The sequence below is a fragment of the Petaurus breviceps genome, unplaced genomic scaffold, assembly GCF_028583685.1.
Source record: "Petaurus breviceps papuanus isolate PSGF00001 unplaced genomic scaffold, PetGlider_PUasm1.0 90804, whole genome shotgun sequence".
NCBI classification, from domain to species: domain Eukaryota; kingdom Metazoa; phylum Chordata; class Mammalia; order Diprotodontia; family Petauridae; genus Petaurus; species Petaurus breviceps.
Genome location: NW_027187348.1, coordinates 11214692 through 11232283, shown reverse-complemented (window position 1 = coordinate 11232283; position 17592 = coordinate 11214692). Strand labels below are relative to the sequence as shown.

The 17592-nt window shown below is 34.6% G+C and overlaps 1 protein-coding gene across 4 annotated transcripts in view; it reads right to left on the bottom strand.

Moving 5' to 3' along the window:
- The window catches only part of SF3B1 (splicing factor 3b subunit 1), a 56252-nt gene that overhangs the window by 21434 nt on the left and 17226 nt on the right, over nt 1–17592 (bottom strand). Inside the window, exons 2-9 of one of the 4 annotated variants that reach the window (XR_011164855.1) lie at nt 8414–8580; nt 7560–7664; nt 7224–7338; nt 5341–5420; nt 4738–4905; nt 3349–3586; nt 2290–2502; nt 1715–1812 (exon numbers count right to left, since the gene is read on the bottom strand). Coding sequence is in view for 2 of the 4 variants with exons in the window: in XM_069070151.1 (XP_068926252.1) it covers nt 1691–1812; nt 2290–2502; nt 3349–3586; nt 4738–4905; nt 5341–5420; nt 7224–7338; nt 7560–7664; nt 8414–8580 (1208 nt within the window). In the remaining 2 variants the exon portion in view is untranslated. Of the gene's footprint in view, nt 1–1690; nt 1813–2289; nt 2503–3348; nt 3587–4737; nt 4906–5340; nt 5421–5735; nt 5792–5879; nt 6441–7223; nt 7339–7559; nt 7665–8413; nt 8581–17592 lie in introns of those variants that run through there. The other 3 variants (XM_069070151.1, XR_011164856.1, XM_069070153.1) reach the window with 3 other exon arrangements.

Genomic DNA, 17592 nt, shown 5'->3' with positions numbered 1-17592 from the left:
ATGAAAATGCCATTTTCTAATTTTGTCTTGGGGTTTTTTTTTTATAAAGGATCAAAAAGTAATTTCTAAAAAAAATTATATTTTCAAACTACATGCAAAATTGATAATCAGAACTGAGAAATCTGAGGGTTTACTTTAGGAATAGCATCAATTTTAACAAATTATCCATACCATACCAACAGTCCATCCACTTCCATACTAGGTTTTTAAACCCATAATTTAACTATAAACTTGCATTACAGATTATTTTTAGTAAAGGGGAAATAGGGGAAAAAAACTCTGCATAATCTTTAACAAGAATTTTACTAATTGAAATTCAGGGGTTAATCAATTATAAAACCAGGTATAGAATCAAATCAGATTACAAAAAGTTTTAAGATTTTTTTTTTTTTGGTTTAAAACATGAATTTTTCAAGGTCCTGTGAAAAGGCCTACACATATGCAATCTATTACCATTAATGTTTTATAAAATACAAAATTACATGTAGAAGCAGGTGGTACCATAGTAAGAATGAGGTATAAGGACCGGTTGTAATGCGTTACTGTAAAATGGTGTTGATATGGACAGCCTTTTGTGGAGGACACCTCCATATAAGATTCCATGCTTAGATGTTTCAAAACCTCTCTCTTTAAATTAGGTAAAAGATTCCTCCTAAGTCTTAACTGCTTATGTAAGAGAAATACCAATAAGATCCAATATGAATATGTACTTAATATGACCTGAGAAAGTGCTGCAACTGATAAAAGAACTCCTGGACTTTTTTAAGTAGCAAGCTTACTCTAAATTCCCCACACCCGAGAAAAATGCTAGTGTGGCCAAATTATAATGACTGAAGAATCTGCCCTTTTTCTACTATGGGTCTACCTTAAAGATACTGTCCCTAAACAGAATTCCCATGATGTAAAAAAATTTTCCAATCTTTCCTGGATAAAAGGCAGAGTTAAAACCCCCATCTTCCTTTTTAGTATCTGATATCACTACAAAGAATCTCTGGGCTGTGGATGAAACCTTGAGAAGTAATTCCTTTTCACTTTTCTGACTAGCCCTAACATTTTTCTGGTCACATGCACGGCAAGTATTGAAAAGAATTTAAAACAGATAGCTGAAAAATGCTATCATATTGCTTACTTTCTCAATGGGTGAGGGAGGGACAGAAAGGAAGGAGAAAATTTGGAACACAAATTTTTTCAAAAAAGGAATGCTTATAAAAACACTTTAGGAATAAATGTACAATTACTTAACTGAAGCAAAGTTCTCGTAAGCAATCTTCATTTAGCTGATAATTACAGCTTACAAATAACCAGAAGATCTGACCTTATTTAATATACAAACACCTTAAAGTGCTCATAAAATTATATGTAAATCAAGTGCAGGGCTAAAAGTAATGTATTATGCTTTATCTCATCTTTCCCTTTAGGGTCAATCTTCAGAGTTTCAGAGAAATTTATCTTTGAGGGATTAACTTGAAACATGGTTAGATATGTTTTCAGTACAATGATACACAGGGATGATAGAGCTAAAGAAAAAAGATTAGGGAGTGCAAGCTTTAGGGGAGTCAAGGCAAATAACAGCCAATCAAAAGATTTTATGCAGGTTTCTTTAAAAATGTCTAGGGCAATTAAAAATAACATTCAAATCCCAAAGAAAAGAAGCTAAATATAAAAAAGTTTTACTATATTACGCTATTACCTTATATCCTTCTGGGAACATAGCATCCAGCTCTTCATCAGAAAGTGGACGATTTCTCTCATCAATTTCTCTCTCCCATCTCCATGCCTGAAGCTGTTCAGGTGTCATGCTCATTATGTGACCTATATATGAAGCAAAAAGATATATACAGTTAACAAGTTGCCTAACATTAACTTTGAGACTTATTACCAAGGCTCTTAAAACCATTAATTACCATAAAGAATATCAAATCCAAGTCTTATAAATTATATTTTCAACTTCATTTTAAATCACTAAATTCACCACCAAAATTTAATCAAATATTCTGCATAGCATCAAAATTTTTTTATGAACCACATTCAGGGAAAAATGGAAAGCCATAAATTGGAGTTTATAATAAAATGTGTATGGGGCGGCTAGGTGGGGTAGGGAGTAAGAGCGCCGGCCCCAGAGTCAGGAGGACCCGGGATCGGTTCCGGCCTCAGATACTTAACACCCACACAAAAAAACTAGCCGTGTAACCTTGGGCAAGTTACTTAACCCCAACTGCTTTAATAATTAAATTAAATTAAAATAAAACATGTATTATCTTAGAGAGAAAATATAGTTCCAATAAGTACCTGGAGTAGGTGTTGCCATGTTCATAGCAGGTGTGCCAATTGGTGTTTTACCAGGAGTCAAAACAGGAGTGCTCCCACCCATCTGACTAGCTGGTGTTTCATCCCAACGTGACTTTCTTTTGCTTGCTCCAGGAGTTGGTGTTTCACCAATTGAATCTCCACCACGATCTGTACGAGGTGTCTCAGCCCATCCACTTCCATGACCAGGAGTATCTTTTAAAAAACAAAACCAAACAAACAATTTCAATTTACTTAAGCAATATAAATTTTAGATTATCTTAAACTTTCATAGAAATTAGTCTTCAGCTCTAGCAGTAAGATGACAACTAAAAGATAGGAAAAAAAATAAACTTTCCAAGAATAGATTCTTTCATTCTACCCCTCAGGTTATATAATGATAGGGTACTGCTGCCCATCCCCATCCCCCTACCCAAGGGAGAAATGGAGGGAAAGGGTAAGAGAAAAATGTAAGTGCTTCACAAATGTCTTATTTTATCTTCACAACACTTGGAGATAGGTGCCGTTATATCCCGTTTCATAGAAAAGGAAACCGAGCTAGAGAGAGGCTAAGTGACTTATCCAGAGTTGTTAACTGTAATGACTGAAGCCAAATTTGAACCCAGTTCTTCCTGATTCAAGTCCAGCACCAGTCTAGCTGCTATTAAAACTTATCAACATCACAGAAAATATTCCTTAGAAATTTGTAACACTAAGTCCAACTAAAGTTAGACTAGGCCAGATCTAGGTCACCTAAGCAAAAGGAAACACAGTAGCTAACACCATAACATTGTTTCACAATGACTACTACAACCTACAAACTACTACAGACCCTACTCCAACCCCCAAATCAATTTTTAGCCTCTTCGAAACAGGAAAACAAGGGCATGACATGATCAAACTTTGCTCAATCACAAGTGTTACTTGCTGCTCCTTTATGCCAGAGACCACATAGTACTGATTTCATGGTCAAAATGGCTTTCCATTATTACTCAGCAAATCAATATTTCACAAGTCACCCAAATCTGCTTTCTTAATTAAAGCACTTGATCCAAAACACACCTCTCTCAGTTTTAGGGGTCTCATCCCATCTGTTTTTACGTGCACTTGAAGTTGCACCTCCGTGGCCTGGTGTTGCATGACCTGGTGTATCACCACGTCCAGGAGTAGCAGCTCCTGCTGGCGTGTGGCTAGGAGTGGGATCCCATATTTTTGACCCAGGTGTTGCTCCAGGTGTCTCACTACCCTTTGCACGACCAGGTGTTTCATCCCACCTCAAGGAAGGTGTATGCCCAGGAGTCTAAAACAAAAAAATTGAATCATATGTAAGTGTATAATTAACTATGATTTCTACAAAGAAATTATATGAGACCCATTAAAAACATATTTTTCACTCTATTCATTATATTAGAGGTTAAAGTATAACATCAGTGGTATATCCCCAAAAAATAAATGTGCCCATTCTCTAAATAGTACTTTAACAGTTTAGACTAAGTGGAAATTCAAGACTTCAAAATTATAGCTAAAAATCTACTCTAATAGGGGTGGCTAGGTGGCGCAGTGAGTAAAGCCAGCCCCGGAGTCAGGAGGACCCGAGTTCTGTTCCGGCCTTAGATACTTAACACCCACACACAAAAAAACTAGCGGTGCAACTGTGGGCAAGTTACTTAACCCCAATTGCCCTCCAAAAAGGCAAAAAAAAAAACCCTACTCTAATGTACCTGATAGTCTATAAAGGATTTTCTTCAGTTCTTTTCAAAAGGTAATATCTATTAATAATGAACATTCAAAGTTTCCAAAGACAGGTCTTCTAGGAGCAAACCCCAACCCTTCCCCCTTAACAGAAGAAGAGGGTAGTTATAAGCAAATCTCTTTCTACAGCTAAGAGGGGACTCAAATGATATTATTTGTAAAAAGTGCTTGGCACACAGCAGGCACTATATAAATGCTTATTCTCTCACTCCCAATCTAATGATCAGTCTAAGAGATAATGATGCTTTACAGAAAGAAACCAGTGGTTGTTGCTTATCTTCATATGCATCCATTTAAGCACAGAACAATGAAATGCAAATTTTTCCTTTTATATTTCAAAACTGAGAAACTGGATTTTATCCACAGGGTGGAGTTTGGTCACACCATCATCAAGGACAATAAAAATTCTACTCCACTACTTGAATTTATTTTTAGGTTTGATAAAATGGCTATGCACCAAATTATGTACTAAGAACCATTTTAGAGGGTTCATCCCAAAAATTTAAACTAGCTGTATAGAGGGGCAAGAAAGATCTATATAGAGCTATCCACTTTACCACAAAGGGTAAGTGACCAGTTACTTGACATTACAGTTAACAGCATACTTAAGATTTCAAAATGGTTACCACTCCCTAACAGAAGAAAAAAAAAAAAAAGGTCACAGGAAGGATATGGGGGAGTGAAGAACTGGAAAATTACCTCTGCTTGATCCCAGTTTGAGAGCTTTTTTGGAGTTGCACCAGGAGTCTGATCAGCTGTCTGATCCCAACGCCTTTTGCGCTTTGAAGGAGGCTGGGATGATGCACCATTGACTACTTTAAGTTCTCCAGCTTTTGCTTTTTCTGCTAGTTGTTGCCTAATTTCCCTCTGAAATATAAGATTAAAGATGAAAATTTATTCCTCAAAATACTTCAGCACTATTCTCAAACATTATTATCCATGCTTCCCACTACTTGTCATATCCTATGTTTCACAATGCATCTTCAATCTTCCCTTTCTTTCTCCTCCCCTTATGTTTCTTTTGGTCCACTCTTTCCCTCTCTAGATAACAAAATAATCTCTTCCAACCATCATCACACATGTGCTGGAGGAAGCCATTCTAACTTGTTGAAAAAGGTTCTTTCTAGAAGCATGCCTTCAACCAGTCTTCTCTGTCCATAAAAAGTCAATATAATTCTTTTAAAATTTTATAAACCATAGTATAATTTTTAAGCTGTTATGTTTAATATACTATAAATTACCTTAACATCAACCTCTCTTCTCTATAGGCATAAAATTTTGAGAAAAAAAAATTTAACCAACCTCCTCTTTAGTCAAATGCTGTTCTCGCATAACATCCATATATGTCCTAGCATTCATTTTAGGATCAGGTGTCTTGCCTCCTGCAGAAAATAACAGCAACAGGACAGGAGCACAATGAATAAAAAATAATTAAATTCAAGTGATTTATCTGCCCTGCTCTAATAATATGTTATTCCATAATCACTTAATTTTACTTTTTTTTAATCGAAAACTTTAATAATTACACATCTTACTTTTTATTGAGTTTGCTGATCAATTTAACCTGTTTGAACACAAACATAACTACTGCAGTTTAAAACAAGTACTTTAATGCAGATAAAACAATAAAATGACAAAACACAGTTAAGAGTCTTCAGAAGTGATGGGTTCCTGGGTTGCTAATCCGGAATACGTACACTTTCGTGCCTTTGTCTCCACCAGCAGTTCTGACTTCAAGCAGCAGAATAGCAGCCTAGAAAATTATCTCTTTACCATTAGTAACACTTTGGATAGATATTTATATTCAAAACATTACCTGTGCAAGCTGTTGAAATCCTGACTTTCATTAACTAAGCCTAGATCAGTGCATCACATAAAGGTCTAGAATACAGTTATACTTTGGCAAATCTGACTGAAACACTTCTACATTTGTATTCAAGTGCCATGTTACAAGAGGGCTTCTTTTGTTTTTATTTCCATGACACATTGCAGAAAATGTTTATATTACAAAATACTTGAAATGTTACATCTACAATTACTATGATACACACACAAAAAAAGTTGTGTACAATGAGATGTGTAATTCTATTCCTGGAATTTCATTATTTGTTCTTTAAACTTCAAAATATTTTAAAGAAGCCCAATAAGAACAAGATGCATGGAGGCACACTACTCTTAGAAATGGGAAAATGTGCTATACAAATAGTATAGCATCACAATTTGGGGGGGGAAATGAAATTCTCAAACATTTTCTATGCTGAAGACCATGCCCAATTGGCAGTGTCATTCTGACACTAGCTTTGATAAGACTTCCTTTGGAATACTTTTTCACCATAATCTACACAGGATGTGTTGAACTGCACCCTTAAGAATGCAGACAGGACTGGCATATAGCAGTACTGCTGTAGGAAAGAAATTAAGGACAGTTAGTATGGGCCTGTGAATTCTGACATACATGTTTAAATCAATTACAATTAAGCAAGTAAAAAAATATCCCTACTAATTCATGCAGGCATAAATTCTAATTTGTAAAACCTGCAACAGAGTCTAATTTTAAGAAACAGGCACCTTATTTTGATTGTGAAACTCACTCACCTGAGGAAAGCTTCCATCAGGCCCACTATGCCCCTTGAACTGACTTGCATACTAAAATTAGCAAAACAGACTCCAACTATTAAAAAGATCCAAGTCTTTGTATATATACTTTTTGTTTTAACTTAGGAATGCTTAAAGCAAAGTAGGTGCAATACTGAGCTATGATTAGAGCAATGGGCTCTATGCTGAGAAAATAGTATTTCAAAAATAATAATTGTAAAATTCTATGATTTGGAAATGAAAACTTCCAAAGTTTTCAAAGACTTGAAAATATTTTGAGCAGAAACACACACATTTGTTCAAAGTATAGTATGCGTAACCCAAAACAAAATGAAAAGAAAAACCTTTAACCCTTTGCGTTTCTATGGCATTGGCTCATTATTTTCTTGTCCTTCTACCTAGAAAGAAAACTTGTATTATAAACATGAAGAATATGGCATCTGTGATTTCAAAATCTATACAAATCTATAATGGGGGCTGTTTAAAAAGAAAAACTAAATTCATAAGCATGCCAAAAAAAATCAAAGGGCTAAAGACAACTTCATACAAATAAATTTTACAAGACTTATAGAAAAGTGGGAGTGAATTACCATCTGCAAAAGGATCAAGACGCTCTGGAGAAATTATCATAGTTCGCCTATGCTTTTTATATTCATCTTCGCGGTCTGCAATCTTTGGAGGACGGTGTTCAGCAAATGGGTCATACTACAGAAATAAAGAATCCATAATTAATGTTTATATCCCTACAATGAGAGAAATTATCTATTTTTAAAACCATGAAATGTCCACTGGGGAAAAAAAAGTTTGAATAAAGGGTTCAAAACAAATATCCATGTTTTGCACATTTTATATCTTCAAGAAGTTAAATGTAAAATTCTCAATTCAAGACATTTTTTAAAAGCTATATAAAAGAAAGAAAATGTTACCTGTTCTGTTGACTGTGGTATGTCATTAAGCAATGCCACTGTGGGTTGGTATCCTGACTTCTTCTGGCCAAGAAGACTAGTAGATGAGGAGTAGTCATCATCATCCTACCACCAAAAAAAAAATGTTTGGAACAATATGTCTCAACTAATTTAAAAATGAAGGGATGTACACAGAATTGACAAATTCAAATTATTCATGGATATTTTCATGCCTTTTTTCTTCCTTGAACTATAATGAGGAAGTGGTATATTACAGTGAAAAGGGACAGAAATTCTATTATGGTACTAACAATAATGGAGGCCCTATTCAGGAAAATGTTATTATTTTAAATATTAGAAAACTTTGACGTGCCTTACTTATAATCTCTCAAACATTTTTAATGTATAACACAACTTCCTTCAATCTCAATTGCACAAAACAAGAACCTTACTGTCTCAGAATATGAGAATGCAGTCACCTAACAATTGTGGAAAGCCCAAGTGCCAATTTGTGACAACTGGGACACTTGTCATTTTTAAATATCAACCAAAAATTTTTTCCATGAAAAATACTAAAAACTATTTAAAAAAACAATTTAAACTTAAGAGAATCAGCAAGTAATTTGACAGAATTTTTTAAATGAGGTGAAAAATATATTTTTTTACCCCTTTCTACCTTAAAGCGTATGGAAACATTTCAAATAAAACTTAAACTCATCATCAAAGCAAACATTTAAATAGTTCTGTTCCACAGAAAAGTTAGTCATACTCTCACGAACATAAGATAGGCTTCTGTAAAATGTCATAAACAAAGAGGAAATTGTTTATTTTGTTTCTTCCAAACCAACAAAAAGACATTTCTATTTTAAACTTACATCTTCTAATTCAGTTGCAGCAATTGATGTCACGTAGCCAGCAAATCTGCTGTCATTACCACCATAAATTTCTTGGTCATAATAACCTGTAGAATCAAGGCCAACTCCTTGATCTTCATCAAGAGCTGCCTTCTTCCCTTGGATTTCTCGAATCTGTGCTTCAATATCTGTAAAGAAATACATATTTAAGTATCCAATTATATTCACTCACTTATTCAATTAACATATATTTACTGACAGATGAGGGAAGAGAACAGAACTGCATTAAGATAAGAACACTGCCTTCTGGGGGTTCCTATTAAGACTGATTTCTATTACATAATCTCCTGAATAGAGAAAATGTAATATGTAGCAAGTAGGAAAAATAAAGTTTCTAACCACAAAGGTTTAGCTCTCCAGCAGTTCCATGTGTATAAGTACTTGGGTTTCTTCAACCACAGGAAGTCCCTTAGCTTTAAAGGGCTGTGTTTCCTTAAGTTTGCTCTAAATTCCTTGCCTGCAACTGAGAAATCACTTTGCCCATTGGAAGAGCTTTACATATAATGATTTAAGACAGCTTTCAAAAACCTGGTTAAATACCAACAGGGCTATACTCCAGGTAGTTCAGTCACAATATAAAACAATTTCTATGCTTAGAATTCCAACTCAGAATAATATCATGTTGGGATGTTATGGTCTGGGTGTGTGAAAAGAATTTCCACCATATTCAAGATAATTATATGGCACTTCACGAGAAAGTGCTGCATTCTTAACTCTTGGAAATTATTATTACTACCACCTAAGTCCCCCCACTCTACCATTTTTAGGTTATAGTACCTTTTGGTTTTCAATGTACTTTCACATATATTATTTCAGTTAGACATTAGCATTCATCATATTATACACAGCTGAATTTTCCAGATGGAAAAAGAATCTCAAAAGCTCACTGAGGAGAATCATTGCTTCAGAATTAGATTGGAGCAAATGGAAGCTAATGACTTTATTGAGAAATCAAGATGCTGTTAAACAGATCCAAACAAATGAAAGAATAGAAGGCAATGTGAAATATCTCATGGGAAAAACCACTAACCTGCAAAATAGATCCAGGAAAGATAATTTGAAAATTATTGGACTACCTGAAAAGCCATGATCAAAGAAAGAACCTAGAAATCATCCTCCAAGAAATCCTCAAGGAAAACTGCCCTGATGTTTTAGAACCAGAGGGCAAAATAGAGGTTGAAAGAATCCACTGATCACCTCCTGAAAAAGATCCCCAAAAGAAAACTCCTAGGAATATTATAGCCAGGTTCCAAAACTCCCAGATCAAGGAGAGAATATTACAAGCAGCCAGGAAGAAACAATTTGAATACTGTGGAAACACAATCAGGATAACACAGGATCTGGCAGCTTCTACACTGAGGGACTGAAGGGCTTGGAATATGATATTCCGGAGGTCAAAGGAGCTGGGACTAAAACCAAGAGTCACCTACCCAGCAAAACTGAGTATCATGTTTCAGGAGAAAATATGATCATTCAGTGGAATACAGGACTTTCAAGTATTCTTAATGAAAAAAACAGAGAAAGAAAGGATTTGAGATTAATAAACCAGTAAGAGAAAGAAAAGAACAACCAAAACCTTTGGTTATAGATTTCAACCATAATTCCACACCTTGGGCTTTTGGTGGGAGATTTTTTCTCTTTTCTCTTGGGTCTCAAAACTGCAAAGTTAGGATACCAGACTAAAAGTTAAATAATAAATAGCCAGCCACTTTTAGAACTGAAAGAGAATGAGAACCCAAGCAGCCCAGAGGAAGCAGGGGCTAAGAGGGGAAAAAAAGAAATTAAATCAATTTATCTGATATCAGGCATTGTGTTTAACTTTGTAAGAGGAGAAATGTGGTTCTCTTGGTGTACAAATTGTGAGGCATTTAATTTCTTCTAGTTTCTAAGGTACAGAAAAGTTGTATGAAACTGTTGAATATAACATTTTTTTTAATTTATTTGAAATGTAAAGGAGGGTGGAGGTGGTCTGAGTGAAGATTAGGAAAGAAAACGAAACCATCTGGAAGGTAGAAGAGAAAAAGGAATGGCTTAGATGAGGGCAGGGGAGCAGCAAACCCATGGGCTCTAAGCCACTCCCTCCTCCAGCTTTCTTACAAGGAAGTTTATGTAAAAGAGGCTGAAAGTAAAAATTTGTAGTCCCGGAGTTGAAAACTAACAGACCTAAGTTAAAGAAAGTTAGAAGGAATTATGTCTATCCACCTTTCAGGATGCATCTATAGGAGGGTTTTATTGAATTTAATATTGATACCGACTATGGCAAAGATGTTGGTTCAATTAATGATTAATCTCCCAAAGTCTCTGCTTGGAAGGGAAGCCAACTACATCTTGTCAGCTTTTATTCAAATTATTTAGATCTTTTTGTCTGGGCCACCTTTAGCGAATCTGATTTAAAACTTTTTGCAAACCTCTCAGAAGAATAGGTGTAAGGAGTTGAAATGCCTAAAGCAGTTTTTTTTTAAATCTGAAGTCTCAGAAAGGAGCTTTTTAAGGAAGCAGAAAAGTTATTCAGATTGGACTAAAAAAGTTATTTATATACATATATATAATTTAAATGTTTCAACATTATTATCTCTCTAATTTAAGGTAACTGTTCCATACCTGATAACTTTGAAACAGGTTTTAAATAATTTCTGGGTTACTGTATTTCTAAATAGTATTTCTAAAATTCTGTTAAATTGCAAAATGTACTTAATCCTAAAGAATGAATGGGTCAAACAAGAAATTATATAAACAATAAGTAACTTCATTCGAGAGAATGACAATAATGAGACAACGTACCAAAACTTGTGGGATATGGAAAAAGCAGTTCTTAGGGGAAGTTTTATATCCCTGAATACATACATAAATAAAATAGAGAAAATGGAGGTCAATAAATTGGGCATGCAACTGAAAAAGCTAGAAAAAGAACAAACTGAAAATCCCCAATTAAATAGTAAATAAGAAATAATGAAAACCCAAGGAGAGATTAAATAAAATTGAATTTAAGAAAACTATTGAATTAATAAATAAACTAAGAGCTGGTATTATGAAAAACCAATAAAACTGACAGACTTTTAGTCAATATGATAAAAAAAGAAGAAAATCAAATTACGAGTATCAAAAACTAAAAGGGTGAATCTACCTCCAATTTAGAGGAAATTAAAACAATAATTAGTAATTATTTTGCCCAATTATATGCACATAAATTTGACAATCTTAGTGAAATGAATGAATATTTACAAAAATATAAGTTGCCCAGACTAACTGAAGAGGAAGTAAACTACTTAAATAACCCCATCTCAGAAAAAGAAATTGAACAAGCCATCAAGGAACTCCCTAGGAAAAAATCTCCAGGGCCAGATAGATGGCTTTACTAGTGAATTCTAGTAAACGTTTAAAGAGCAATTGACTCCAATACTTTACAAAATATTTGGGAAAATTGGAGGAGTCCTACCAAATTCTTTTTATGACACAAATATGGTACTGACACCTAAATCGGGAAGACACAAAACAGAGAAAGAAAATTACGGACCAATTTCCCTTATGAATATAGATGCGAAAATTCTAAATATAATATTAGCAAAAAGACTACAGCAACTCATCACGAGAATAATACACTTTGATCAGATAGGATTTATTCTAGGGGTACAAAGCCGGTTCAATATCAGTAAAAACTATCAGTATAATTGATCACATCAACAACAAAACTAGCAGAAACCATATGATTATCTCAATAGATGCAGAAAAAAGGCTTTTGACAAAATACAACACCCATTCTATTAAAACACTAGAAAGTACCATCTACCTAAAACCATCAGCAAGTATTATATGTAATGGGGATAAGCTAGAAGGATTTCCAATAAGATCAGGGGTGAAACAAGGATGCCCACTATCACCTACCCCCTTATTCAATTTGGTACTAGAAATGCTAGCAGTAGCAATAAGAGAAGAAAAAGAAATTGAAAGAACCAAATTAGGCAGAGAAGAGACTAAGCTATCACTCTTTGCAGATGATATGATGATATACTTAGAGAATCCTAGAGAATCAAGTAAAAAAACTACTTGAGATAAACAAATTTGGCAAAGTTGCAGGATATAAAATAAACCCACATAAGTCCTCAGCATTCCTATATATCTCTAACAAAATCCAATAGCAAGACACTAGACATTATAAAATATTTGGGAATCTATCTACCAAAACAAACCCAGGACTTATATGAACACAACTACAAAACACTTTTCACACAAATAAAGTCAGATCTAAATAATTGGAAAAACATCAATTACTCATGGCCGGGTTGAGCTAATATAATAAAAATGATCGTTTTACCTAAGTTAAATTAAATCAATCTACCAAAAATTTACTTTGTAGAGCTAGAAAAAAAGAGTAGCAAAATTCATTTGGAAGAACAAAAAGTCCAGAATATCAAAGCAATTAATGAAAAGAAATTCTAGGGAAGGTGGCCTAGCCATACCAGATTTTAATCTGTATTATAAAGCAACAGTCACCAAAACTACTTGGTACTGGCTGAGGAACAGAGTAGTGGACCAATGGAATAGACTGGGTACACGAGACTAAGCAGCCAATGACTATAGTAATCTATTGTTTGATAAACCCAAAGACCCCAGTTTTGGGGATAAGAACACACTATTTGACAAAAACTTCTGGGAAAACTGGAACACAGTACAGCAGAAACTAGGCATAGAACAATATCTAACACCATACACCAAAATAAAGTCGAAATGGGTGCATGATCTAGGTATAAAGGCTGACACTGTAAGCAATCTGGGAGAGCAAGGGATAGTTTGCCTGTCAGACCTATGGAAAGACCTGGTTTCATTTATGATGAAACAAGATTTAGAGAGCATTATAAAATGCAAAATGGATAATTTTGATTACATTAAACTGAAAAGCTTCTGTACAAATAAAGCCAATGTCACCAAGATTAAGAGGAAAGTGAAAAATTGGGAAAGAATTTTTACAACCAGTGTCTCTGATAAAAGCCTCATTTCTAAAATATAGAAAGAATTGAGTCAAATCTATAAGAATACAAGCCACTCCCCAATTGATAAATGGTCAAAGGATATGAACAGGCAGTTCTCATTAGATGAAATTAAAGATATCTATAAGCATATGAAAAAATGTTCTAAATCACTAGTGATTAGAGAAATTCAAATCAAAACAACTCTGAGGTACCACATCTCACCAGTCAGATTGGCTAAGATGACAAAACTAGAAAAAGATAAATGCTAGAGAGCATGTGGAAAAATTGGAACACTAATGCATTGTTGGTGGAGTTGTGAACTGATCCAATCATTCTGGAGAGCAATCTGGAACTATGCCCAAAGGGCTACAAATAAATGCATACCCTTTGACCCAGCAATACCACTTCTAGGGTTAATATCCCAAAGAGATCACAGAAGTGGGAGGACCCGTATGTACAAAAATATTTATAGAGGCTCTTTTTGTGATGGCAAAGAATTAGAAATCACGGGGATGCCCATCAATTGATGGGAATGGCTGAATAAGCTGTAGTATATGAATGTAATGGAATAGTACTGTGCTATAAGAAACAAGGAGCAGACAGACTTCATGATAACCTGGAGAGACTTATATAAACTGATGCTGAGCGAGAAGAGCAGAACCAGGAAAAATCTCTACACACAGACACAACATATGTGTGACAACCAACTTCAATAGACTAGGCTCCTCTCAGCAATATTAAGGTTATAAGACAACTCCAAAAGACTCATGATTAAAAGAGATACCCATATCCAGAGAAAGAGATGTGGAATCTGAATGCAGATTGAAACAAACTACTTGCTCTCTTTTTCTTGTTTTGTTTTGTTTCCTCTTTCCCACTGATCATTCCATCAGTTATAATCCTTCTTTACAACCTAATGATTAATGTGAGGACATCTGTAGATCCTGTATTCGAGTATATGCCGCCATGATGGGGGGGGAAGGAAGGAAAGGAAGAAAATTTGAAACGCAAGCGACTGTGGAACTGAATGTTGTAAAATAAAAGTAAATTTAAAAAAAGATTGCAAAATATGAGGTAGAAATGGTGTTAAAGCAATTTTTAAATCTGGATTTTGCTGCATATGAATTGGGTTTTTTTATCAATAAAAATTTGATAATCTGAAATTGTTATATTTGGTTATAAACATAACAACACTACTGATGTTTTCTATAATGGCAGATTTTCCATTTGAAATCTTGGCTATTATGAAAAAGTACACAATGATTTAGGGTGATAAGTTTCCACATGTTGGTGATGAGAAGAATGGTTCTCTTTACAAGTTGGTTTGGAAATGCATTCACGTAAATTGATAATGGGTTGTTTAAAAATCAATTTCTTTTAAGAATTGTACTGTCATAGTAAATGGGTTAAGAAGCTGTTAAGTCATTCTATTTGACCATGTGCTATAATTTAAGGAATCCTAAACTTCCAAGTTTTATCTTTATTTTTAAAGGAAGTTTCAGTTAAAATTGTTTTGTTATCCCTTATGGAATCTGTGAGTTGTTAACTAAGCTCTGTTAAGATTTCCTCTTGTAAGTTTTGTCAATTATGTACAAGAGGGTTTTATGACCAGAAAATTTGGGAATTTTGTGATATTTAGGAATTAATAAGATCAGAATAAATTATAAACTTTTTAAAAGGGGAAATACTTTTAGAAGAAATGTTTTGTATGATTTTTAGAAAGCCTACTCAATTTCTATTTGTAAGTTAATTTGTTGTTAATGACTTGATACTGATGTTTGTTTATATTCAAACCCAACTGCGAATTTTCTGAGTTTTGTGGGTAAGATCCAGATGTCTTCGGAGTTCAAGTGGACTGCAAAAAGTTCCAGTGTTTTTAATTTATCCCAGATCAGATTAAGAGATCAATTCACCTTTGCCCACCTGGCAAAAAGGAAAAGGAGGAAGAGGCAACAGCAATAGCTAAGGTCCCATAGGCCCCACCCTGGGCCCCTGGGGCAGGAGGTTAGAAGCAGCAAGCCTCAGACTTGGGTAAACTTACTTTTTCAAAAGTTGTAGTCTCTATGTAAAGTGTATCCAACAAAAATTTAAGTCAAATGTATCAAATTGGTAAACTTTTGTATCCAGAGTTCCTAAACAAGGAACTTGGTTAGCTGAGAAGTTGCAAATGATCTCTAGTGATTGGCTTTTAGGACAAATTTAAAATTTAAGATGTGAGTCCTGGAAAAGCTTTGATTAATGAAACTTGTAAAAGCTTCTGGGACTATAACAAATTATGTTTTAAGCTCAATAACCCACCATTTGGGGGAGATGCCATTAGCTACTCAGAGAGATTGTGACTGTTAGGTGGAGATTTTCATCAGGGAAAAAAGTCAAAAGGACAATCCTGGCCTCAGCCTGGGATGGGATCCCTCTGGCTCAGTTTCCCCATTGTGTTCCTTTGAAAAGGAATGTTTTCCACCTGACTATTCCTGAGTCTGGCTATAAGGTGGATGTGATACTTCGTGTGGATACTTTAATCAGGTCCTGGCTTTTCATTTTTATGGCAGGTTTCTGTAATCAAAGCAAGTAGTCAGTGAAAAATATGAGCATAATGCAAGTATGTGAAATCTTGCTCTTTTCAATCTGAATGAGTTAGTCATAGTAATGTGAAAGAATAAAATCCCTGGAATAGACCATTTTTTCTGAATGTTATGGGAATAATTAGATAAAGGAAAAGAAATATCCCACAGGCTGAAGGTGGGATACATTTAAAGGTTAAAAATGATATAAAAATAATTGGGTATTAATACAACTGAATTAATTACTGAAAATAAATAAGAGACATCTTCAGTTTGGGGAAAAGAATTTCAATGCAATTTCCTAGAGGGAGGTAACTTGTAGAAAACTTTTGAACTTCATTCAAAATGTGTTATTATTGTGAAGTTATGGAACCCAAAGACCTAGAAAGTTTTATGGGGAGGAATGGGAAATTTGATTTTATGTTGTTATTTAATCAGGAATCAGCACAAATATAGAAATGCATATGAGCTAGTTAAGGATCACTTTTAAAATGTTCCTTAACCAAAGTGAGATTATGGTCATATCTGAAGCTGATTATTGGAGCTTGCTATTTAAGATTTTATGGGACTGTTAACTGATTGCTTTTCTGAGTTTGACTCTAGGTATGGATAACAAGAAATGCTGTCTGAGCCACTGATTCATGATACCAGCAACCCTGTGAGGTGCATGTATGAACTGCAGAGAGTGATCTCATGGGAAGTTTGGGAGAAGACTATTCTGCCTGAGCTGAGGTAGAATTCTGCCGACTTCTTCACTGACACTTGGAAGACTTTAAGCCTGGCTCAGTCTTGGCAGTCTACACAACTTATGCCTGGAATTGACATGAAGTTAGGGAAATGTTGTTCCCTTGTTTTAGTTATGTCCCTACTCTCTTAATGGCAAATTTCTATAATCAAAAGTTTTGTTAAGCATAATTCCAAATCCATAAATAATAGATTGGTGCTAGAACATCTAAAGTTACTAAAAGATTGAGCTATTAGGCTTAGAATTTCAGCCCTAACAACAACTATTTTTAGCCTTGACATCTGTTACTAGTATATATTCCTGTATAAGTTAAGGTCCTTTTATTCTTAGTAATAATATGGAAACAATTAGGTCAAGGGCTTGTGAAATCAGGATATTACATTGATTGCTCCGTAGTATCAGTATGTTTCAGTTTTGTTAGAATTAGTAAATATTAAAAGAATGGTTTGTTTTGAAAATGCTTTAAAAGAAGCATAACATGACCAGAAGTTGGAATTGTTTTATGACTTGATTATGTACTGTATTAAAATTGATTACTCAATGTATCTCTCTATGTATTGGAGCCTGTTATTAATTCATTAGTGGAATATCATCCTCCGGATGGGGGAATGAATAATGGACAATTGGCCAAGGTTCCAATTTTGATTTTATAAGGATAGCAGTTTTGTAGGAGAATGAACATAAGAGGTCAGACTTCTAAGGGAAGGTGCCAGGAAGATGCTGAGTCGTCGTAATGAAGATGGCTAGAACAAGTAAGGCTTCACTGGTGATGTTCCCCTTCCAGATAAAACTGTGTGCTGATTTTTGAATCTTAAAGGGACAATTACTCACTGCAGATTTCCTTTGGGTCTCAGTATCTGTGTTTAT